Source organism: Mus caroli, unplaced genomic scaffold (genome assembly GCF_978045245.1).
Source record: "Mus caroli unplaced genomic scaffold, Mus_caroli_1 scaffold_7, whole genome shotgun sequence".
Lineage (NCBI taxonomy): Eukaryota > Metazoa > Chordata > Mammalia > Rodentia > Muridae > Mus > Mus caroli.
The window spans coordinates 96,277,834-96,303,638 of record NW_028227262.1 but is presented as its reverse complement, the minus strand read 5'-3'; the positions used below and the strand labels follow the sequence as shown (position 1 = coordinate 96,303,638).

Sequence of the window (25,805 nt, the reverse complement as noted above, 5' to 3'; positions counted from 1 at the left end):
TGCACAGAATCATCATAATTGTTTTCTTTTGAAGGCCCTTAATAATTCTGATTTGAAACCAGGATTGAGAAGTGATGGTTCAGGGTATTACAATATGGTTCGAAAATGTAAACAAAATGTTAGCATCAGGTCACTGTGGTAATCCAAACTCTAGAATCTGGAGAGAGAGATGGGAGTTAGGGAGGAACTTGAACATAAACATGGTGTTCAGGGCTTCCATACAGAAAGAAAGCGTTAATTCAGCAGTAATTGATAACATACAGATATTCAACTGTCCTTATTTATTTATCTTTCTTTTTTTTTAATTAGTGTCTATTGCTAAAGAGAAGTCATCAGGTTTATATTGGTGGAGCCTCCATTAAAATACTGCTGGTTTGCTTTTGGTTAGAATAGAGGGCTTAGCTTTCCTGGAGAGCTGCATTGCATTTAGTTGAGTTTTGTTTTGAGACAAAGCTTACCATTTTTTTTTTTTTTTTATTTTAAACTCAAGTGTTTCTTCCTGAGTCATACTAGCTATAGTTTCTATATTTTTATATTTGGTCATATTTTAAAGGAATATTTCTCATGTTTAAGGCATATAAATATTTAGAATTAGAATTGTGTTTGTGTGTGTATGGTGCTGCATTGAACCTAGGGCCTCATATATGAGGAACAAGGGCTTGACTGAGTTGTATCCCCATCCTAAAAGTTACATGGGTTTTGAAAGTATAAGTTTATTCTTATTTGACAGTGTTTAACGTGTACGAATTACTCTTTTCAGATTCACAATGACATCCTTTCAAGAAGTCCCATTGCAGACTTCCAATTTTGCCCATGTCATCTTTCAAAATGTGGCTAAAAGTTACCTTCCTAATGCACACTTGGAGTGTCATTACACCTTAACTCCGTATATCCATCCACACTCCAAAGATTGGGTTGGTATATTCAAGGTAAGAGAACTTGAATATTTCTTCCATATGGATTCTTTTAATTTTATCTTTTTAGAAATTACATTTATTTATTTATTTATTTATTTATTTATTTATGTTGTGGCATATGTGTATGTGTGTGTGTGTGTGTGTGTGTGCGCGCGCGTGCTGTGTGCATACCGTTTGTATCTAGTCAGAGGACAACTTGAAGAGTTGGTTGTATCCTTTTATCATATAAGTCTTGGTGCTTGAACTGCAGTCCTCACACTTGGCAGCAGGCAGCTTTGCCTGAGGAGCTATCTTGACAACCTGAATATTTTCTTTAAACAGATTTGGATTTAACTTATACTAAACCTTGTCTTAAGAAACTACATTAAGATTCAGTTTTGTAAATATCACCATGAATACTAAACACTGTGCAGTCATTTAAACACTGGGAACTTAATTCCACAGGTTTTCTTCACTGTGATCAAAAGATCCAACTTGGGTTTTTTTGCGAAAACTTTTAGAACAATCTCTGTGTGTGCACGCACTTGTGTTGTCTGTGCTGGGTATTGAATCCAGAGCTTCATGGGCAAGTGCTGTACAAGTGAGCTGTATCCTCAGCTCAGAATCTCTTAAAAACAAAAACCAAAACAAGAAACCAAAAACTGAGAGGTTTTTAAACCTGTGACAGAACAAGGGACAGAAGGGAGAATCTACTCATTGCAAGGAAATTCTCACTTGAGCTTCAGCGAGTCACAAGCACTTAAAACTTGGGAACCTTCAGCTGATTGTCCAGTCTCTGTCAGGAACTGGCATGTGTTCTTGAGAAGGTCATCCCTTCAGCTGAATTACTCTTCATATTCTGGATGCACAATTAAAGTACCATTGCAGGCAAAATGTCTTAAATGCCTTTTCCTCTTAACATAATCACCCGAGGCTTTGGATCAGGGTCTTCCTGCCATTTATTTCTCTGTTGAATTTGAATATGGAAATAATCCTCAGTGCCCATAGGAAGCAGGTCATTACCCTTACTTGAATCAGCAAAGGGGTTGAAAGAGTGGAGGTTCTGGATAAGGCCAAATGTGTCACAATATTTATGTACATATTCATTGAATCAGTTCATTTAGTTAATTGAACCAGGTTCTTACTATAGGACATTTATGATGTAGCTAAAGCCTTAAATCTTTTTTCATTTTCTTCTTTCTTTTTTTCCCTCGAGGCAGAATCTTAACTGTGGCCAGACCTCACTGTGTAGCCCAGCTTATCTTGAATTTGTGAAACCCAAGGAGAATAAACCAAAGGGTCTCAGTCACAAGTTCTGTTAACTAGCTCTCAGAACTCTTGAGTTTGGTGTGCATGCTTGGGCACGCAAGAATCATAGGCCCTGCCCACAAAATGCCAAGGCTCAGAGTCTGTTTTATTATTTTGGCTGCAATGCAAGCTTAGGCTCCTAAACTTAGGTTTCCATGAAGACCCCATGGTGAAGTCCTCTGCCATTTGATGAGTCTTACATGCTGTTTCCACAAATAAACCTGTTCTGCAGAGATAAAACTAGTTAACTGCTGTGGATAGTAGATCTAAAACTGTTTGAATGTTTTGTTTCAAGCTTTTCTTATTTCTTAAAACATTTTGTTGGAAGAAGTGATTTAAGCCACCCATTATAGTATGATAAAGGTTCCCTCTGGCTTGTAATGTTTTGGCTGAGACATCTGCAGGTAGTATTCCCTTGTATGGTGACTTTTCCCTTGCTGCTTAAAGACCCTTGGCAGCTTGATAATAATGTGTCTTGGTGTCTCCTTGGGCTTAGCCTAGTTAAGGCGCTTTGAGGTTGTTTTGTTTATAGAGATAGGGTTTTCTTATGTAGTCTAGGCTGCCCTTAAACTCTCGAAAGCCTTGGTTTACCTCACTTTTCCAAAATCTGGGGCTCTAGGCATAGAGCACCATGTTTAACTATTTTTAATTTTTGTACTTTGTCCATTTTCTTTTTCATACCTAGTAAGTTTCAGCTGCTACTTTTAGAAATATGCTCTAAGGCTCTCTGTTTCTTTCTAGAGTCTTCAGTCTTTGATGGCTATATTTCATTTCCTTTCCTTTCTTTACTTTACTTTACGTCTTGTCTTTTACTACTACCCAGGCTGGCTTTGACTTCACAGTCCTTGCTCAGCCTCATGAGTAGAGTAATGGATTAAAGATGTGCACCACTACTCTGTCTATATTGTTTTTATTGATAGGTTCTTTTATGTCCAACCCCCTTTTCCATACCTTTTTGTATTCCCTGACTCAGTTACTAATATTAAAATTTAAAATTGCATTTAGTTAATTTTCTGTGGACATGTGTACTAGTGCCTGTCTCTCTGTGTGTGTATGTACATGTACATGTGTGTGTCCAGGTCAAGAGGACAATTTTCAGGAGTCAGTTCTTGTCTACCTACCATGTGGGTTCCAGTGATTGAACTTGGGTTGTCAGGCGTGGTGGAAAAGGCCTTTTATCCATTGAGTTTACACACATGCTCTGTATGTGTGTAAACTCTTCACAGGAGTGAAGCTGCACAGCCTGCTGAGTTGAGCCTACTGAGGGGAAAGCCTTGTGGTTTAGATAGAAAACAATGCCTCTTTTAGCTCACCTCCACCCCCACCCCCAAGCTCTGAAACCCAGGTAGGAGGCCTCAGACTTTGCTGGTAGTCAGTGTCTGGCCGAGTTTGCAGAATCTTTATTTTGCTTTTGTCGTGGAGATTTCCTTTTGCGAATTTTTCAATTCACTTATTGTATTCTTCATCTCCAGAGTAGTATGGCTATTTTTTGTTTGCTTCATTATTTTTGTATAGTTGATTATTGGAGTACATTGAATTTAATTAAAATGATTATTTTGGATTGTTGGTCAGATAATTTATTGAACTCTGTTTCTTTTAGCTTAATGATGTTTCTTTTATTTTCTTCCTTTGGATCTTCCATTCTTCAGAAGAAGTTTTCCATTTTGTGATTTCCACAAAGCAGCATCCTCTTTGAGTCATTTCAGATTTGTTTGTACAGGAAAGAAGCTCACCATATACCCTGCCCAAAGATTCTCTGGATCCCCCTTCAATCTTTCACTGAGATGTGTTATGTTGTAGCTCTTTTGTGTAATTTCCCAACCTTAAAATGTTGCTTGTTTCAGGAGTTTGTACTCTTTCTCCCTCTTGTGTCTGTTTGTGGTACTGCATGTCCTCAGTTGGAATGGGATGTTGAACATTTTTTTCCCCAGTGCCTAGGCACCCAAATTATCGTGGTTTTGTTGCTGTCAAGTCAGGTGAGGCAGAAACCTGTGCAGTCCATCTAAAAGTCTGTATGTGAGGTCCGTGTTCGGCTCTTCCTGACTGCCCACAGGAGTGAAGCTGCACAGCCTGCTGAGTTGAGCCTACTGAGGGGAAAGCCTTGTGGTTTAGATAGAAAACAATGCCTCTTTTAGCTCACCTGGAGTACTTGTTTTTGTAATGGGTTTTTGGAGTTCTCCCAAAGGATTTTCTGGATTGTACACTGCCTGGGAGCAGAGTGTGGGCTGTGAAACTCTTTATCTTCTCCACATTTCTCCACTTTCACTTTCACTTACTTGGCAGAAAACTCTTTCAGACATTTTGTAATTTTCACAATGTAGCCAAAGGAAAGCCTTTTCTTTTATTCCTGTTTTTTTTTTTCCCCTCTTGTCTTTTTATCAAGTGTGCATGTAGGGAACTAGTGCCAGTGTTGGAAGGAAAGAGGTAGAGTTTCAGAACGTGTGAAGGGTATCTTCTGTTCTGCTAGGAAACTAATAAGAGTCCCAGTGGCTAAGAGCTTTGTAAGCTCAAATTCTATTAGCTCTCACTAATGGCACACAGCTTCAATATTGTTTTGGTTATTAGTGGTGGCTAATCAAAATTGTAGGACATGGGGCTGCTAAAGGTAGCTCAGAAAGTAATATCAGGGCAGGCAGCTGGAGTGCAGTCCCCAGAGGGCAGAGTATTGACTCCCAGATGTTGTCTTGTGGTATGTCTGAACCAGCACATGTGTACACACACACACACACACACACACACACACACACACACACACATGAATTTAGCAAAACCATAGGACATATCATCTAAGACTGTGAAGGATGTATAGTTTTATGTAATGTTGCTAACAGTGTACTTGCTTTAATCTTACCTCTAATAGTCAATATTTAACACAGTCTATTTTGTTTAGAAAACAAGTTTGAGATCTGTAATGTCTATATTTAAGTTGAAAATATTACATATATTTTAATTTTATTATTGTATATTGTATATGGTACTGGGTTATGTAAGGATCTTTCTCATATGAGTTCATTCAGTATGCTTTGAATATCTTCCCTTGAATACATCTAAGATGAAAATATGTTAATAGGCAAGGTGTAAGTGATCTCTTAGAATGTAAATACGCTCCTCACCCAAGATTATACAAATTGCTTTCAGACAGAACTTGCCAAAGATGAGAGATTAGTGATTTAAGTTACAGGAGAGTACTTACTAAAACAATGCAAGAGCCCCTCCACTCCCCTCCCCCCCAAAAAACCCAGACCCTAAGTATGAGGGATAAAACATTAAGTTATTAAAAAGTACATAATAGAGGGGCTAGGAAGCTGGCTTAATCAGTAAATTGCTATAAGGACTGAATCTCCAGCACCCATGTTATAAAGCTGGGCCTACATGTCTGTAATCCTGACATTGAGCGAGCAGGCAGAGAAAGAAGGATCTGTAGTGTTTGCTGGCCACCTAATCCAGAGCTCCAGGATCAGTGAGAGACCCTGACTCATACAAGGTGGAGGAGCAATTGAGGAAGACACTCAACATTGACCTTTGGCCTCTCATAATCTTGAATCTGTGCACACAAAAATCCACAGGGTATAGTAGCATAATAATTTTAAATAAAACAGAAGATTTTGTATTTGATCATGTGTGTGTTTTCAATTGTCTTGGAGAAATTAGGTAGTACTTTGAATATATAGTAGAGACTCAGTTTACATAAATTGCTATAACTTTTGGTCACAGTTTAATCATAATTAGACATGCCTGATGTATTAGGGTTTTACTGCTATGAACAGACACCATGACCAAGGCAAGTCTTATAAAAAACAACATTTAATTGTGGCTGGCTTACAGGTTCAGAGATTCAGTCCATTATCATCAAGGTGGGAGCATGGCAGTATCCAGGCAGGCACGGCACAGGTAGAGCTGAGAGTTCTACATCTTCATCCAAAGGCAGCTAGTGGAAGACTGACTTCTAGGCACCTAGGGTGAGAGTATTAAGTTCACACCCCCAGTGACACACCTACTCCAACCAGGTCACACCTATTCCAACAAGGCCACACCTCCAAATTGTGCTATTCCCTGGTCCAAGAATATACAAACCATCACACCCGATAACTCAAGATTTTTAAATTTTAAGTGTATATTTTAACTTTAGGGTATAATTAAAATGATGTATCTAGCTAGTATTAAGGTAACTAGTTATATTCTTTCTTAAATTTTTCTCCTTTAGGTTGGATGGAGTACTGCTCGTGACTATTACACATTTTTATGGTCTCCTATGCCTGAACATTATGTGGAAGGATCAACAGTCAATTGTGTACTATCATTTCAAGGTGAGAATTGGAAACTGAAGGACTTGATCAAGCCAGCAGACTCTGTTGTAGTTCTCTGTTTCAGAGTGTTTAGATGAGCCTTTGTTGAGTGAAAGTCAGATGGCTGTAAATACCATGTGTAGGGCACAAGGGGTTTTCATAGCTACTCAGAACACTGCTTTTTTAAATGAAGCAAGCTTGGAGTTTCTTAAGAAAAGGTTGTGTTGCAGGTTTAAATGTAAGCATTAACAAGGGAAGGGAGACAAGTAGGAGGACAGATTGCATGTATAGGAAAGGAATATCAACCAATGATGAAGTTGAGGTTGCCACAATATTCATTCATTTGTACTTTCAGAAGACCCTTTCATTTATGCCAGTTTTGATTTGTCCCTTATAAGGGACTTAAACTGTAGTGTGCACTTGTTTCTGGGGCATTGTTTTCCTCTTTCTGGCTCCTTTAGGATTATTTGTGGAAATGTATAACCATGGATTTAAGAATTCCATTGTGTTTACTAGGAATATACACTGGGAGATGGTAACTGAGAGATTTTCATCATGGGTCCCCTGGCCAGTGTTTATATCTGGATAAGAGTAAAATGTTTTATTGTGCTGTGATTGCACTTTAGTCTAACTGTAGATAATGAACTTGTACTATGTGTGTCTCAAAAGATAGAATAAAGGAATACTGTCTTGCTTTTCTTTTGCTGTAATAAGACATTGTGAGCAAGACAACTTATAGAAGAAAGAGTTTATTGGGGGTTTACAGTTATTGGTGGATACTGTAGTAGCATTGCATTAGCTTGTAGAGACACTCTCAAGGCAAAGAGTTAGCTGGGAATGACTGGACCTTTGAAGTATTGTAAGTTTAAGGCGTGTCTCAACATCAACTCTTTTGAGAGGTGGGTAGTTCAGTGGTAAAGCTTAGCTCAAGTGAGGCCATGGGTTCAATCTTCAGTACCCTCCTAGCCTCCACACCCCCAAAGGCATGTGCATTGTGTGTAGTAATGTTGAGTATAGAATTGATGGGTTTTTAAGTAAAAACCATTCTGTGTGGATATTTAAAGAAGTGAAGATTGATTTTAGTTAGGACAGTCCAGCAGAATTAAAAAGAGAGGGTAAGAAACTGGAGAAGAAGAAACTAAACATTGAACATAATTAGTTTTCATATGGTAGCTAATGTTATAAATATAGCTATAGCGCCTAAGCGGCTTAGATGGCTTCATTCATATGTTAAATAGAGCTTTGTAGTTGCAAATCTTAGAGTTTTCTTGTGCTGTACAAATGGTCTCATCCTCTTTGCCTTTACACAGTTCACATATATAACATATTTTTGTAGTTAATATTTCTTTTTACATACAGCGAATGTCCAATTGGAGGAAATATTTCTTAAATCATGTATTTCCCAGTCCTACTCCCTGTCCTTAGATTTTTATTAGGTCTTCCCTTATTTCTCCTCCATCAATCTTCTTACTCCTTGTAAAGTACACACTTGCCTCTCTTTGAGTTGATTTTGCCATAGTTAAGATGCAGGGGGAGAGGCTGGAGAGATGACTCAGTGGTTAAGAACACTGTCTTTTCTTGCAGAGGACCTAGGTTCCATCTCCAGTATGCTTGTGGCAACTCATAATTATCTGTTTAATTCCAGACCACATGGATCTGATGCCTCTTTCTGTTCTCTGCAGGTACCACCAATGCAGGTGGTGCACAGGCATACACACAGACAAAACACATATAAATAAAAAAATTAATAAAGATAAAGGGGGAATTCATATATATGTTTATATCTAAAAGATACAACTTTGGGGTGTGTTTGAGAAGAAAGTATAACTTGGACTGATAAATTTGTGAACAATAGGAAAGACTCATTCTAGATATGTTCAGAATAATAGTATGGAGGAAGGAAAGTATTATTAATAAATTAGCATTTTAAAATAGCAAGCTTAATAATTTTTGTTACCCACCTCTTAGGATATTACCTTCCAAATGATGATGGAGAATTTTATCAGTTCTGTTACGTCACCCATAAGGGTGAAATTCGTGGAGCAAGTACTCCTTTCCAGTTCCGAGCCGCTTCTCCAGTTGAAGAGCTGCTCACTATGGAAGATGAAGGCAATTCCGATATGTTGGTGGTAACCACAAAAGCTGGCCTTCTTGAGGTGAGCACCTACAGTGAGGTGTAGAGTTTACCTTGACTGGCATTGTGAGAATTTTCAGATTATGCCAAGAGGCACTACCGGAAATGTCTTAAATCTAAAATTGTGAATCTATGTGTAGAGGCCAGAAGTCAATGTTAATTTCTTCCTTAGCCGTTCTCAGTCTTACTTTTGAGGCAAAGTTTCCCATTGGACTTGGAGTTTGCAAGTTGGGCTAGATTAGCTGGTGGGGCTAGTCTTTCTATCACGGTTATTTTGTTGTTCTGTTGTGGTACTTGTCAGTTGAATGCTGAGAAGATAGCTGCCTGATTCAGGGCTAAGTGTCATGTGTGCAGTAACTAGTGCAGTAGGGCAGCCTTTGGAACCATGGAGACATGGGCTCCGCCTCCTCTTTCCTTACCTGGAGCTTTCGTCTTCAGGTATCCTAATCCAGTTGATAGCTGAATTGTCAGAGTTAGGGATGGAGTGCCTGGGAGATGCAGTGTAGCAGTGCATCCAGCTGTGTGGTTCAGGGTTTGGAGCTGAATACTGAGGGTTCAGTAGTCTGAGGAGGTTGTCAATGCTTTAGGTTTTTAGTAATTGTAAAATGAGAAACAAAGTCTTCTTTTTCAAGATCACATTTTCTACTTTATATCTGGAAACTAGGCTGTCCTTTGAAACAATGTGACTAATTGTATTTATCAGTCCTTTCATTTTAAAAATACCATTTTAGATTCTATATTTCATATATTGTAGGTGCTTGGTTTTTCTTTATAGACAGATAGGTCTTTGGATTTTTCTTTGTTACCTTTAAGAACTGAGACTATAAAAGGAAAGATAAGACACTGTCTTCCACTGTCAGGCAAAGAGTTAGAAGGGACTGTGAATTCTTCATATCTTTCCTTCCTTTTCCCAGAAATTCCTCTCTTATCTTAAATACGAAATGCAACTTTTATAGGGTGACTGAAACATTTTGTAGTGACAACTGCCTCTGATCAGGGTTTTTAGCCTCGTATTTAAATGTTAGTCAGAGACACTGAAGTAAACCCTGCTCCTAGGAATGCAGTTAGCACTGATGTGCGGGGCTTTTGAATACTTGTCAGCACACCCTTATCTCAAGCCCTGCACATGATGGGACACAGCCCAGGTTATTTGTACTTTTTCTTTCCTCCACAAAAGCTGTGCTATAAAAATTTTAATTGCTGTCTCTTGGGAAATATTTCTAAGATAAAAATGGTTTTGTTTTCTGAAGTTCTTAAAATTCTACATTCATTGATGTCTTTAATGATTTTATGAACACTGTACATTAAGTGATTAATGAGATAAAGTTTTTGAACTTGTGAGCCTGAATTGGATAATAGAAAAAATAAAATAGTAAGGGATGCTTGACCAAAGGATATCTATTGGATGGTATAATTATTCTAACTTTCTTAGCTATGATCACAGTAGTTGTGTGAAAGGATACTGCACTTATTAGAGGTGATCTAAGGTTCTTAGGGGTGGAATGTCAATAACTTTATTTTGGATGGCTTAGGAAATTAAAACAAAATCACATAAACTAATGAATTTATAATATAAGCCAGATGTAGTGGCACACATATTTAATCCCAGCATCTGGGAAGCAAAAGCAGGGGCAGAATTTCAGGCCAGTCTGGGCTATGATATAAGTAAGACCCTGTTTTGTTCTGCTCGCCAAAAGAATAAAATGGGAAATGAACAAGGCAGCGTATTGATGATTAGTGAATTGAGGGCTATATTTGTTCTTAAAAGACTTCAAAATAGAAATTTGAAGTAGAAAAGAGATTTATTGTTTTATTGTTTCCCATCCAAGTACTAACCAGATCCAACCCTGTTTAACTTCCAAGATCAGAAGAGATCTGGCACGTTCACCCTTGCTTGGTCTGCTTGTAGACAATTTGTATACTAAAAAACCCCAAAAACCAAAAACATAAAAGACTAAACAGCAAAAAAATTGTTCTGGGGTTACATTCAGGATCTTGACACATGCTAGGCAAATCTGTTTTTTGAGTTTTATCTCCAGACTTAGATTTATGCAAATTTTAATCAAATTAAAAATCTTTAAAAATTTCCTACTAAGCTTTAGTAAATCTTTTATTAAGTGTTACAGACTGATCACTGAGAAAGTTTGATTCTGAAAATGTTTGTTGTACTAGGTGAAAACTGATCATTTCTAATCTGCTACAAAGTTTGAACCAGATTAATGCTATGATAATAATGCCATTAACTCTTGGGACTGATGTTCTTGCTTGGTCTTAATTTTCCGTTGGCTTATTGGGTATAATTTAATTTTCAATAGGTATGACAATTGAATAGTTAAACTTTTACCTTTTTATTTATCCTGGAAAGTTTCCCACAGTGCGTACCTTTGTTTTGGTCATATCCTCCAGTTCTCCTTTCCATCCTTCCCATAGCTTTTCCATTTTGAGAACATTTATTCTATGCATTTGAATAAAAAGACTATTCCAGAAGAGTTTAGCAGTTCAGCTTTCGTAAGTTTAGATTTTAGTCATTTATACCTAGGATTCTACAACCCTGGAAAGCTTAATATGGGGATTTTTGGATGAAAAACATTTATCAGCTAAATACCTCCTTTATAAATTCTTCCTGAGTCTCTGCTTTTCTCCGGTTAGAAGCAAAGACTTGTTATAAAGACTAGCCATTTTATTTATGACCAGGTTTGGTCCTTTGATTTAGGTTTTGCTTTGAGTTTCCTACTGGAGTTCCTGTTTTGCAGAATTGAGTAATTATCAGCATTCCCCATAAGAATCTGCTACAGTTAGTATAGTATTGTAGCCTTAGCCTTTACATTTGCATTTTTACTTAAAACAGGTTTTTTTTTTTTGTTTTTGTTTTGGGGGGGCGGGGTCTCTGCAAACACCAGTGCCAGCAGAGTAACAATTCATGTGAGGCAAGAAGGAAATCCAGTGTAACTCAGCTTAGTAGCCATTGTCGGCTCAAACTTCTAGAGTCTGACAGGGGACAGGTTAGTTTAGGCATATTTAAGTTCACTACAATTTGGCAAAAAGTTTCCTGCTCAACAATTATCTCAATCTCAAGTGCACACTAAAGCTTAAAGTGTAACTTCATCTAAAGCCTTGTGCAAAATACCAGTGGCTTCTTCTGTAAAGATGAGTTCTACAGTTTAAGGGCTTAGGGAAGGATCTGGTGTGGTCTCAGTCATATAGATAGCATCCAGGTCAGCAAACCATCAAGTACATATGATATCTCCCCAAACGATGGATGGATTCTGTTGATTGAGAGACATTGTCTTGGGAGAAAGAGTCTGAGCCAAACATAATACTTTTAGAGATTGAGGTGTGACCTGGCCCTACAGGATAGCACACGTTAACTGGCTACTAAATCCAATCCTAGTGTTCTGGGCGAAAACGAGGTATATATCCCTCCCTTAAAGAGGGATGCTTGTTTTAACATTCCTGGTTTCCCTAGTGCTTATCTGTGAGAACAGGGCCTTTTGTTTTTTTAAATTTTTTAATTTTTTTAACCGAAGGATTATAGGCTGAATGCTATGCAGTAGGCAAAATGTAAAAATTTGTGAATTTACTTTTTTTTGTGAATTTACTTTTTTAAAGTAAGAAACTAAAGTTGTAATATTTTATGATAAAAATCAATTTGAGTTTTTTTTTTTTTTAAATACAGCTGAAAATTGAGAAGACCCTGAAAGAAAAAGAAGAATTGTTAAAGTTGATAGCTGTTCTTGAAAAAGAAACAGCACAGCTGAGAGAACAAGTTGGAAGAATGGAGAGAGAACTGAGCCAGGAGAAAGGGCGGTGTGAGCAATTGCAGGCTGAGCAGAAGGTTTGTTACACCTTTCTAAAATGGAAGCATTTAGGAGGATTGAAAATCGGGTCTTGAGGAAAGCAGTGTGTATATGTGTGTGTGTATATGTGTGTGTGTGTGTGTGTGTGTGTGTATACGTGTGTGTGTGTGTACACATCATATATTTGTGTGCATTTACATTAATAAGTGTATGTCTGTGTATATATATACATATATAATTTATATATTTTTATATTTTATTATATATTTATATGTATTATAATTATATAATTTTTAAATGTATTCATTTTAGTTTTTATGTGTATGGGTATTTTGTCTCCATGTGCATTATTTGCATGCCTGGTGCCTTTGGAATCAAAATTGGGGGCAGGTCCTCTGGGTGCTAGGACTAGATCTTTGGTGTTCTCTAAGAGCAACAAGTGCTCTTACCTACTGAACCATCTCTCCAGCCCTATGAATGTCAGTTCCCAGTAATCTTCTGCCACAGTCTCGTTTACGTTTTTAAATAGGCAAAATACTTTAAGATTTTCGGTACCAGGCTTATTGATAATAGTTCTCTGAATTTGTTGTTGGTTGTTGTTGTTTTTACTATGTAGCCTGGGCCTTGAACTCTTGGAAACCATCCTCTGCCTTCCTAGTACTAAGATTACAGGCATGAACAACCATGCCAGCTTTCTGACAGCCATTTCTCAGTATTTCACATCTAGTTCTGTATAATATGCTAGATTTGAGGAGGAAAGCTTTGGGGTGTGAGAAATTCACATAGGAATAAACACAAAATAAATGGAAAGTAGAATGAAGAAATTAAAATTACTCTTCAAAAACTATAATTTAGGTAGGCATGATGCTACATGCCTGCGACCTCAGCACTCATGGTGGTACATGCCTGCAGCCTCAGCACTCAGTGAGGCAGGAAGACTGAGGTTCTGTTGTGACCAGGTTCACAACAGAATAGGCTACATAATAGCAATAGCCTTTGCCCTGAACACTTAAACAGGAGCAGAAACAAGGCAGAGGTCAGTAACCTGAGTACATTGTGAGACAAAAATTTGAAATTCTTAACGTGAGAAAGGTGATAAATTACCCTTCAAACAAAACAAGAAATCCCCACCTAGTTAAGGTAGCCATTTTTTTCCTTGAGCAAAGAAAAATGACTATATGTAAAAAACTGGATTTGAGTTTGAAACTAAAATCTATAGAAAAAAGGGCGACTACTTACTATAGTCATTGATTTATGTAATAATTTTCACAAAAATAACTCTTAGTTATAGAAAAATATGCCTCACAATTTCAATATTATAGCTAGTTGGCTAGCTTCATGTCTATGGATGGATTGAATTTTCTCTTAAGTTGTATTTGTTCTATTCTTCTGGCCAATGAGGCCCTATTACTCAATAATTATTAATTTGGTCATTAGTGCAGTGGTTCTTAATTTCTTCCATCCTCCTTCATTTGTCTTCCATATTGTTCCTTTAAGATAGGGTCTTGCTTATGTAAACCAGGCTGATATCAGGCTTGCTTATCTTCTTACCTAGCCTCCTGAGTGTTGGCCATTGGAGATAACGTCCTATCATACTCAGCTTTTAGAAAATGAAATAGTTTGACTTACCAGTTCTTTTGGCAAATAGTTTTTCATAACAGCACCTTTGTATACCTTATACTTTAACCAAAGTTTTATTAGTTAGCTAGGAGAGAAACTTAGCGGGAACCTTGATCAAGCTTTCATGAGCTACTAGATGCTTGTCATAATTTATGCAATGAAAATATTTTAAGCTTTAAAGTATCTTTTTAAAGAAGATTCTATTTTACTTATTTTTATATATGTTGTAACAGCTTTGAATATTTTCGTCTTTGAGTCATGCAGAGTTCATTAGGAGCAATGGTTTAGATACAGGCATGTGTTGTAGTGCTCGTATGACACTTAGTGGGTCTTAACCTCCACAGTGTCCTATGAGGCCTGAGTTGTCACTGACATAACAATAAAAGTAAGATGTCAAAAAACCAAAAAGCAAATTAATTAAAAATGTTTTTGTTTAATTTTTGTTTCCTGCCCTCTGGTGGAGAAGTTAGTGAAATAAAAGTGCATGAAAAGCAGGGATGAGAAACCTATGTTAGTAATTGATGTGCTAACAGTAAGGGCTAGACATGGTGGTGCATACTTATGCTCTTCACACACAGGAAGCTGAGGTAAGAACATCACAAATTCAGACTTCACTACATGACATTGTTTGAGAACAAAACAAACAGAAGTCTTGGGAGCTAGAGAAATGGCTTGGTGGTTAAATGCATTTTTAATCATAAGGACTGGAGTTTAGATCCCAGAACTTATATAACAAGCTGGGCAACACTGCAAAGCCTGTAATCCCAGTTTCAAGCCAGCTTTCTGACTTCCAGCCTGATCAAGAAGAAAACTCCTTAAGCTCAAGGGAAGGACCATGCTTCAAAAGAAAAAACGTTGTAGAATGATAGGGGAAGGCTTGATGCTTGCACACCCTATACATACATGTGTGCATAGTTTCACATGGACATATGATATACTCACAAAACACAAAATAAAATTAAAAGGTTGAGTATATGAAAGTTTAACTGTTAGAATTTCAGGCTTATTTTATAGTCTTGGTTTATACAATTTGAGATAATAAATATGGGATTGAAATGATAAGAAATCAAAGACAAATGTAGTGGTAATGCGTATATTCTTAGTACCCAAAAGATATGAGACCCCTTTTAAGGCTAGGCAATAGTGGCACATGCATTCAATCTCAGTACTCAGGAGGCAGAGGCAGATGGATTTCTGAGTTTGAGGTCAGCCTGGTCTACAGAGTGAGTTCCAGAACAGCCAGGGCTACATAGAGAAACCCTGTCTTGAAAAACCAAGTTATTATTTGGTTATTTATTTGAGACAGGATTTCTCTTCATAGTCCTGGTTGTGCTACAACTCACTATGTAGAGTAGTTTGGCCTTTAACTCACAGAGATCTGCCTGCCTCTGCTTCCCAAGTACTGGGATTGAGGGCTAGTGCTGCCACATTGCCTCTCCTTCTAAAAGACAGCTCTCTGAAGTATACACAATTTTGTTTCACTGAAAGATACTTAATTGTTGTCTCTAAGGGCCTTCTTGAAGTATCACAAAGCTTGAGAGTGGAAAATGAAGAGTTTATGAAGAGATACAGTGATGCTACAGCTAAAGTTCAACAGCTTGAAGAGGACATTGTATCAGTGACACATAAAGCCATTGAAAAAGAAACTGACCTAGACAGGTATCTCTGGAATTTTAAAGAAATCACTTCGGTTAGTAACAAAGCTACTTATGGTTTTTACTAATGTTTTTCCATCTTAACAGTTTGAAGGATAAACTCAGGAAGGCACAGCATGAGAGAGAGCAGCTTGAATGTCAGCTGAAGACAGAAAAGGATGAGAAGGAGCTTTATAAGGTAAGTCCTCTTCTATTATCTGTCTGCCCCCTGCTTAGCCTCCCCCCCCCCCCCCAGTGGGCTTTTGGGTTGGGGATTTGAGAGCAATCCAGCTGAGTGCCTGGTCACTTGTCTCATTATAGTCACGAGGATGACGAGGACTGTAGTCAGCTAATGGGGGGCCTGGACAATGTACTTCCATGGTTGACCATGCTTTGATAGGGAGATCCTCATAGCTTCTGTAAGGAGGTTCTTCAGCTGGCTCTAGAAGGCCTCTTGAGTGTCATAATTATGATGGTTGACTTCAGAGTGAGCAGTCCAAGATGTGAAGGAAACGAAATTACAACGATGATGGATACTGTCCCTGAAATGCAGTATTTGGGAAATTTGCTGGTGTTTTAGATACATAGTAGGTACTGTATAATAAATGAAAGCTTAATGATAACAGGATAGTTGTTTATCAGAATTTCTATAAAGTATTCTCACCGTTTAAGAATATACATATTTTCAGTGATGATGCTTAATATTCTTTACATTATTTGTTGTGTATACATGAACATACGTGATTGTATGTACAAGTGTGGGCATGCAGAAGCTGGTGTGTGTGGAGCTTAGAGGGTATGGTAACTTTGAGAAGAATTCTCTCTGCCATAATGGGGTCTGGAGATAGAATACAGTTGTCAGGCTTAGCCACAGGTTGCCTTAATGTCTTTTCCAGCCCCATGGTTATATTTCAGATTGACTTTTAAAATATTGTCAGATTATAATTTTATAAAGTATCTCCTCTGCTCATAAGTCTTTTTGAAATTTTTCTAATTTTTTTTTAAAGCGTTCCTGCAGTATGCTCTAAATTAGCTTAACCATGGGTGAACATTGAGGCTAATTTTCTTAAGTATCTAAGAAACATTTCCTATAGAAAGGAGTGGCTGGGAAGAAGGGTGAGAAAGGCACTTGCACTTAAGTGTGCAAACCCGAGTTCAGATCCTAAGAGTGCATATAAAGCTGGACACAGTGGCATTGGTCTGTTATCCCAGTTTCCTGGAACAAGGTGGAAGGTGGAGAGAGGAGAGTCCTGGAAGCTTTGGGGCTAGCCAGCTTGATGTATACAGTGGCAGACAAGAGACACTATCAAGAAGTTGGAAGATAGCTGACATCTGGGGATGTCCTCTGACCTTCATACTGGCACCATAGCATGTGTGTTCTGTGACACCTCATATGAATATACATAGGTACACAACGAGTTTTTAAAAATTTAAGATGAATATTCTAAGTTGTTAGTCTCAAGTCACTTTTCTGAACTGATAGTTAACGAACATTAGGTAGTGTTTCAGAAGTTATGCTAAAGGTTTGGGCTGCTGAGCGCCCTAGAGGACCAGAGATCCATTTCATCCCTAGGAACAGGAATTAGTCCTTTAGACTTCTGTAGATTTGAAGAGTCAAGTACTAAAAAGTAATTCCACTTCTTTGTATTACACAAAAATTATTGTGTGAGTCTATGCATGTATGTACATGCATGATGAGAGTGCATGTTGTGTGTGGGGGCTGGTCTGTCATAGTTGGCCTATAGAAGTCAGAGGGCAACTTCAGCCACATGGAAAATAAACAACATAGTGCTTCTTACAGGCAAAAAGTGGAATTGGGCTAGCGGTGGCCCAGAGCCATCTTACTGAGGGCTGGATTGTGATTCCTAGCACCTATACCAGGTGACTTTCAACCACCCATAACTCTGAAACGTCTGGCCTTGGTGGTGGGCACCTAACATTTGAATGCACATATCCACACACTCACATATATATTCATCATTAAAAGAAAGGTTAAAAAAAAAACCATTAGTATAATTGTTTATGTTTTCAATGTACCCTGTCTAGTTTTCAGAACTTTTTTACACTAATTTCTGAATATGCCTCTAGCATGATGTTTTTTTCCCCAAAACATCCAAATGTATTTACATTTTAAAATGGAAAATAAGTGGTTAAACTGAAGGAAAAGCTTTCAGAGATCAGGTAGTACAGTTAGACATCAGAATGAATTGCTGTGGGAAACAAAAGCCTTCCAAAAGCTGGGTTCTGCTACTCTATGTCTGCATTGCTGTTTTGCAGAGATTGGGTCACCTGACACCAAGCTCCTCCTCTGGAATTTTTGGTTGAGAAAGAAATAATGTTGTTTTTTTAAAAATGTATTTATTTAATGTGCACTGGTGTTTTGCCTGCATGTTTGCTCTGGAACTGGGCTTATAGACAGGTGTGAGCTGCCTTCTGGGTGTTGATTGAACTAGGGTTCTCTGGAAGAGCAGTCAGCACTCTTAACCCCTGAGCCATGTCACTAGAGCCCCAAATACTGGTATTTTAGACTTTGACTAACTTGGGTTATGATATTAGCAAGAATATTCTTGATTTCAAACACTTTTATTACAGGTACATTTGAAGAATACAGAAATAGAAAATACGAAGCTTGTGTCAGAGATACAGACTTTAAAGAATTTAGATGGAAACAAAGAAAGCATGATTACCCATTTCAAAGAAGAGATTAGCAAACTGCAGTCCTGCTTGGCTGACAAGGAAAATTTGTACAAAGCTCTCCTGCTTACAACCTCAAATAAAGTAAGAACTTTAGAAAAATGTGTTTGAAACTTCTCTAGTATGATTTTTACTCTTGTTTTAAATTCTTCCCAGTGATTTCTCTTTTGAAAAAGAAATCCCCCCTTTTTAATTTGCACTGTATTAGTTTTATTTATGCATCTGGTGTGATGCATGTGAGCACCTGCAGAGGCCAGGAGAAGCACTTGGAGCCTCTGGAGCTTGGGGTTAGAATGGCCTCCGGAAGGAAGGCAGGAAGGCAGGCAGGAAGGCAGACACTCTCACCCTTGTGCTATCTTTAGTTTCTCCACTATTTCTTTTGAAAAAGTTTAAAATCGCAACAGTTACTGAACTCCTCCTGCCTCCAGCTCTTAAGTACTGAGATTATAGATAGGTACCCATCACCTTCCTGGGCTCTTGCTTTATGTAGCATGTTGGATCTGCTCTCTAACACTGTACATCCTCATCTTTTCCAGTGGCTGCATGATCTCGCATGCTTACATTTATTTTATTGCGTAGCTTTTACGGATGAATGTTAGGATGTTTTAGCATGTTGCTGTGAATTCTTCTGGGAATGTCATTAATGCAACTCTTAAAAATGTTAGGAGTCCATGGCATTTACAGTTCCTGATTAAGTCTGCAGTTGATTTTTAATCTAAAAGATTGCAAATGTGAAAAGTGTATTTGATTATATTTATTTGATTTGCTAAGATGCTAAAAATATCTTTAAGCATCTTTTTAGCATTTAAGCAAGACCAGTGAAAAACATAATTTTTAATTACTGAGGAAAATGATTACCAGTTGCTAAAATGTTTTAGTAGATTGTAATGCAGTGTGAATTCATGGTTATAAAAGAATTTAAATAGTGATGAGGGTACAAACTGAAAGTTAGCATCCTTTTTTTGCTATAAGATTGTAAGATTGTAATTTAAAGTTACATGAATTACACATGTATATTTACATTTTAACTCGAGAGAGAGAGAGAGTATGTGTGTGTGTGTGTGTGTGTGTGAGAGAGAGAGAGAGAGAGAGAGAGAGCAAGAGAGAGAGAGAGAGAGAGATTGATTCTAGAACCTTTTTCCTTTTGAGACAGCTTCTCATTATGCAACCCTAGCTGTCCAGAAACTTGGTATGTAGGTCAGGCAGGGCTCAAACTCAAGAGACTGCCTTCTTTCTGCCTTCTGAATGCTGGGATTAAAGATGCTGGATTAAAGATGCTCGGCTCCATGACTAGCTACAAGATACTACTATGAATATACTTAATAGCTCTATTTCACTCATGATTATAGCTACATAGTATTCTTTCTTGTCATTCAGCATATGTGTAGTCAGTACTTAGTAGTTAGTTTACTGTCTTCAGCTCTTCTGAGCATGCTCCAGTTAATACTCTTGTATAGCTCAAGTTACAGTAGTCACGTGCCTAAATAAATTCCTTCAAATGGAGTTGGTAGGCTAAAAGTTTACCTTAAGGTAAGTGCCACCTTTTGATAGTTATTTTCAAATTGCCTTTTCAAAAAAATACTGTATTAGGTTTTACTCCCAATGATGTAATATATGCTACTGTTTATAGTGGCTTCATAGCTTTTCATTATATGGAGGCAAGATATAGCATAGTTTAATTCAAGACAATTTCATTTTAGACACTTTAAAATCTATTTAATTTTCAGTGTGTTTAAAAAATTAATTGAATTCTGAAAGACAAATCTTTGCCTATGCCATTTATAATTTTTTGAATGATTTTTGAAGTTAAAATTGCTAGATCAAGAGCCAAGAGTAATTTGAGGTGTTGGTGAGTCTTGAAAGGAGGCTGAGAGGCTGAGAAGCCCCAATTAGGGTTCATGTAATTGTGCTTAATAACTTTCTTTTATTTTTTAAAAAATTAATTTTGCCAGGCATGGTGGTAGCACATCCTTTTAATCTCAACACTTGGAAGGCAGAGGCAGACAGATCTCTTGTGAGTTTAGGTCTACATGGTGAGTTCCAGGACAGCTGGGGCTATGTGGAGCAAACCAGTCTCAAAACAAAAAATAATAAGCAAAAATAAAATAAATCAATCTTTATATGTTTGAACATTTGGTGTATATATACTCCCATGTTATTGGCTGGAAGAATACCTCAGAGTAGTATCAGACTTTTCCTAAATGTATTAAAAGAAATGTTCCTTTAGGTATTTTTTTCTTTCTTGACATAGAAGTTGATGAGTGATTGAAAGTATTAGAATTCAAGATATGACTCATGCGGCAGAGTGCTTGTGCAGTGTGCAGAGAGCTCTTATTCAGTCACTAGTACTGCATTAATAAGACATGGTGGCACACACTGTGAACCCTGGACTTCAGAGGGAGAGGCAGGAGGACCAGAAGGTTAAGGTTGTCCTCTGACGCATGGCAACCTCAGGCTAACCTGGACTGTAGGAAACCCTATTTCATTATCCAAAAAACAAGGATAACTAGTATGGGTAGGCTTATGCAGATTTTGTATACACCAGCTTTATTTGGTCATTTACATATTTTCTTGTGGCTCTAACAATTTTAAAACTAAGGTTGAATTGAGTTTTTTTTTATTTAACATTATTGTTTTGCAGATGACAAATAGGACTGTTAGATTCATTATACTTACTTTTAAAATGTCTCTTCCAGATTTTCATAATGGTATGATGGTAGCTGAATATTTTAATAGCTATCTTTTAGGTTTGAAATCAATGAAACACCTTTTAACTGATGTTTTTGGTGTTACAAAGAAGTCTTTGACGTTATTTCAATTCTAGTGAGTAATGAGCGTACTGGCTGGAGATGCGCGGGGGTAAAGAGAGTGGGGTATGCAGAGCTCACATACATTTGGTCTCAGCAGCTTTCATAGGTGTTTTATTCAGTCAGAACTAATCCTTGGGTGTGCTGACTGATTTCCTGTCCTATAAAGTGGTAGAAGTAAGCACTTTTGGGCTGTTATATGAGAAATCTGAAACAGAGCATAAGGCATGAGTGGAAAAGCATTATTTAACTTAAAATTCTGAAACTGTTACTTTAAATTTTAATGTTTTAATCAAAATTGTATATTATCTGCCTTTCTTCAGGAAGATACATTATTTTTAAAGGAGCAACTTCGCAAAGCAGAGGAACAAGTCCAGGCAACACGGCAAGAACATATCTTTCTGACTAAAGAGCTCAGTGATGCAGTGAATGTGCGAGATAAAACTATGGCAGATCTGCATACTGCACGCTTAGAAAATGAGAGAGTGAAGAAGCAGCTAGCTGACACGCTGGCAGAGCTGCAGCTACATGCTGTAAAGAAAGATCAGGTAAAGCAAGTTAACTTGCATCTCTGTTGATCCCCCAAAACTAGAAGCCCCATAAAAGAGAGGAATAAACTACTCAGGTAAGTCAGGTAAGAAAGGCTAACTTCTATTCACTCTGTTAAATCATTGTCCTTTCTGGGATTGAACAGAAAACATTTATACGCACAATTTTTACTGTCAGTAAAGGCTGTTGTAGTACACATTTTTGATGTATATTATGTGACAGAGCTTGCTTCATGTGGAACTTCTGTTTACTAGCTACATAGAATGGCCGTCTGATCATTTAAGGGTATTACATACAAGTTAGGTAATTGCTCCTTAGGTGGATGCTTTTCTTCAGCTTTTAAGTAATCCTTAGACTCTCTAATATATATATAAAAATCAATAGAAAGCCCAAACTCCAAAACAAATTTAAATTAATTAAAGGTCAGAAAAAAATAATGGAAATGGAGTTAGGATTTCTTTTTAAATTATGAACTATCGGAATTTTTTCCTTAGTTGAAATATTTTTTTCTAAGGAAAAGACTGATACACTGGAACATGAACTGAGAAGAGAAGTTGAAGATCTGAAACTCCGGCTTCAGATGGCTGCAGATCATTACAGAGAAAAGTTTAAGGAGTGCCAGAGGCTCCAAAAGCAAATAAACAAACTTTCGGACCAGGCAGTAAGTGTCACTGAGTTCCTGTCGGTGAACTTTTCCTTTGTCAGCCTTGCGTTTGCAGATAAGATGGATAATATTTTAAGTATTATCCTTTTGAATACAAATTATCACTTCCTTTTTTTCTAAACACAAATCTCATTTTCTACTACATTGCTTATGTAGGTATGTGTGGGTGTTGGGGTGGTATGTGAAGGTCAGAGGACAGCTTGTAGGAGTTGGTTATCTCCTGGTTACATCCTCTGGGTCTCAGGAATAGAGGATGGAACTCAGGATGTCGTCAAGTTTGATTGCAAGTGCTTTTACATGCTGAGCCATCCTGCTGGCCCGAGTTTATCATCTCCATTTCACGTCATTGGCCTAATACTATAACGACAATCTTCTTTCTGTTTAAACTTGAGATTTGTATTTACTGAGAATGAATAAAAGGAAGGAAGCTAGGTCAGCAGCAAGAACAAGCAGGAACAGGTACTCTTGTCTTTTTAGGGCGTTGCTCTCATAAGCCCTTGATAAGTAGCTTTGTCGATTAAACTCAATGTCGTAGTAAATGTCACTTGTGGCGAAGGTGACCGCTCTCACTCTTCTCTCAGTACTCTTCTGTTCTGCTCGTGCCACATTAGGAAGAGGTGAAATATGATGGCTTACTCATTTATCTTTCATGTAGGAGTAGGTAGATTCATAATAAAACAAAGACATTTCATTTGGATGGGTTTATGTATTAGGTACAGTCCCAAATTGTACATATTATATGAGGGGATCTTGGAAGTGAAGTATAAAGAAAACATTGAAAATGTGGGGTTGCATGGTCCCACAGTTTTAGGTTCTCAGGAACAAATAGGAGCAAAGAGTACATGCAGGATAGTAAAGTGGAAAGGGTTCTGGGAAGAAATACGATTCACATGTTTGTGGGGTTTTTTGTTTTTTGTTTTTTTTTTGAGCATTACATGTGTGCACCCCATGTAGGTTTGGTGCTTATAGAGGTCGTAAAAGAGCATTGAATTCCCTAGAATTGGAGTTACAGATGGCTGTAAACCACCATGTGGGTGCTAGGAATCAAACCTAGGTCCTCTGCACAAGCAACACATGCTCTTACCTGCTGAGACGTCTCTCCAGACCTGCTGGAAACACTTCTGACTTGTGAGATTGTAAGATGTTTATGAACGAGTATGTAAGATGTTTCCACTACTTAGGAAAATGATGTAGCTTTTTTTTTTTTTTTTTTTGGTTTTTCGAGACAGGGTTTCTCTGTATAGCCCTGGCTGTCCTGGAACTCACTTTGTAGACCAGGCTGGCCTTGAACTCAGAAATCCGCCTGCCTCTGCCTCCCGAGTGCTGGGATTAAAGGCGTGCGCCACCACGCCCGGCTAATGATGTAGCTTTATTCCTTTTAGGTTTTCAGAGTGAGTAGTGTGGTACACTTTTTTTGGTTATATACATGTTTAGTAAAGGACTCATGCAGTGACTTTTCCAGTAACTTACTGTTAACCTTTGGGATAGGCGAGTACTAACAGTGTCTTCACAAAGAAAATGGGGAGTCAGCAGAAAGTGAACGATGCTTCAATAAACACAGACCCGGCTGCTTCTGCTTCTGCCATGGATGTAAAGCCAGTAACATCATGTGCAGGTAAAAATCTCCTTCTGTGTAGTGTGACCTTCTTGAAAACTGGGCACTGATTTGATACTGTGTGCTTCCAAGTGTGAGAATTTCAGGTTGCTTCCATAAATTCTTGGGAGAGAGACTTGAGAGGCAAAGTGGGAATATGAGGGTATTAATGTGAGATGGAGTTATGTATGTGGTGACCATGCAGAGTGTGAGTGGGTGTAAACTAGTACTTAGCTTCAGAACAGTCACGTACTAAACATTAAATTGGTACTAGAAGTACTAATTTGAACCATATGGAACAGTGAAATAAATGTAAGACTTCCTTACACTCAAAATTATGTTAAAATGTGACTGTAAATACAGACCAGAGAAGGTTCTTGGAACACAGTGGCAAAGGACAAATGTGGAAAGTGATGAAGTTGAAAAATCTAGGTTTTTGCAGCACATTAACAACATCCAAACTGGAGGCTTATCTTGCACTTTAATTTTTTTGTAACATTTAAATTATATATATATATGCATGCACACACAATATATATATATAATGTTGTAGGGGGCAAATAACCTGTTGTAAATCCTTTGTTTTGCAGTGGGGCATCTTTCATTAGTGTCCCTGGAGACTGATGTTAATGTTAGTTGGTTCGATGTTTGACTACTGGAAATAGATTTAAGTGTACCAAATGGGTACTGTAGTAATTTGATTTAACTGGATTTTTAATTTATGATCTACTCCCCTTCTTTTATGTAAAACAAGTAACAATAGGGAAAATAAGTGCAAGCTAACTATATTTCCATTTTTAGTGTGTGGTGTAACTGACAATTTAGTTTTAAAAAATGAGATTTTCTATGCAATTAAATATTGAATGAAGAGGAGCCTGTAGCACAGTCTTGCAGCATTCCCTTTACTTGCCCTCAGTTCAGGTTGACGATTCTAACCCTGAAATACCTAGGGAAAGAATTGCTTTCAGGTTTCAAGGGTTTTCCTACAAATTGAATGTTTGCACAGTTCATTGTTCCTATTGAGAATTAAGAACCTGAAGCACCTCACATTTGCATCTTTCCTAGTGTCACACTGGCATTCCCAAAGCTTCCAAGTTAACTGCACTGTTAGGAGAATTTGAGTTTCAGAGTTTAGGATAATGCTATTCAACCTGTAGTGCCTGCTGTGATCCTATAGTGTTGGTTTTGTGGAGACTTAGTGAAGGGTCACAGAGGGCTGGAGGAGTAGACTCTTCTTAGGAGTATGCACCAGTTGCATAAGGGCGGCTGCTTTGGAAATACTTTTAGTGCCCCCCCCCTTTTTTTTTGATTCTCACATTTGAATGTGAGATTTGTTCTGGTCAAAAATAACATTTATGATTGTGTTACTTCACTCAAGATGATGCCCTCCAGGTCCATCCATTTGGCTAGGAATTTCATAAATTCATTCTTTTTAATAGCTGAGTAGTACTCCATTGTGTAAATGTACCATAATTTCTGTATCCATTCCTCTGTTGAGGGACATCTGGGTTCTTTCCAGCTTCTGGCTATTATAAATAGGGCTGCTATGAACATAGTGGAGCATGTGTCCTTTTTACCGGTTGGGACATCTTCTGGATATATGCCCAGGAGAGGTATTGCTGGATCCTCCGGTAGTACTATGTCCAATTTTCTGAGGAACCGCCAGACTGATTTCCAGAGTGGTTGTACAAGCTTGCAATCCCACCAACAATGGATGAGTGTTCCACTTTCTCCACATCCTCGCCAGCATCTGCTGTCACCTGAATTTTTGATCTTAGCCATTCTGACTGGTGTGAGGTGGAATCTCAGGGTTGTTTTGATT

General features: G+C 37.8%; 1 protein-coding gene across 2 annotated transcripts in view; it reads left to right on the top strand.

The window, feature by feature from the left end:
- Positions 1-25,805, top strand: part of Tax1bp1 (Tax1 binding protein 1) — a 59,403-nt gene that overhangs the window by 6,811 nt on the left and 26,787 nt on the right. For both annotated transcript variants that reach the window (XM_021164764.3, XM_021164765.3), the window contains exons 2-11: positions 761-929; positions 6,409-6,511; positions 8,459-8,646; positions 12,301-12,459; positions 15,552-15,700; positions 15,784-15,874; positions 18,268-18,453; positions 21,500-21,724; positions 22,240-22,386; positions 23,878-24,004. In XM_021164764.3, the coding sequence (XP_021020423.1) occupies positions 768-929; positions 6,409-6,511; positions 8,459-8,646; positions 12,301-12,459; positions 15,552-15,700; positions 15,784-15,874; positions 18,268-18,453; positions 21,500-21,724; positions 22,240-22,386; positions 23,878-24,004 (1,537 nt within the window). In that variant the 5' untranslated portion in view covers positions 761-767. The remainder of the gene's footprint in view (positions 1-760; positions 930-6,408; positions 6,512-8,458; positions 8,647-12,300; positions 12,460-15,551; positions 15,701-15,783; positions 15,875-18,267; positions 18,454-21,499; positions 21,725-22,239; positions 22,387-23,877; positions 24,005-25,805) is intronic.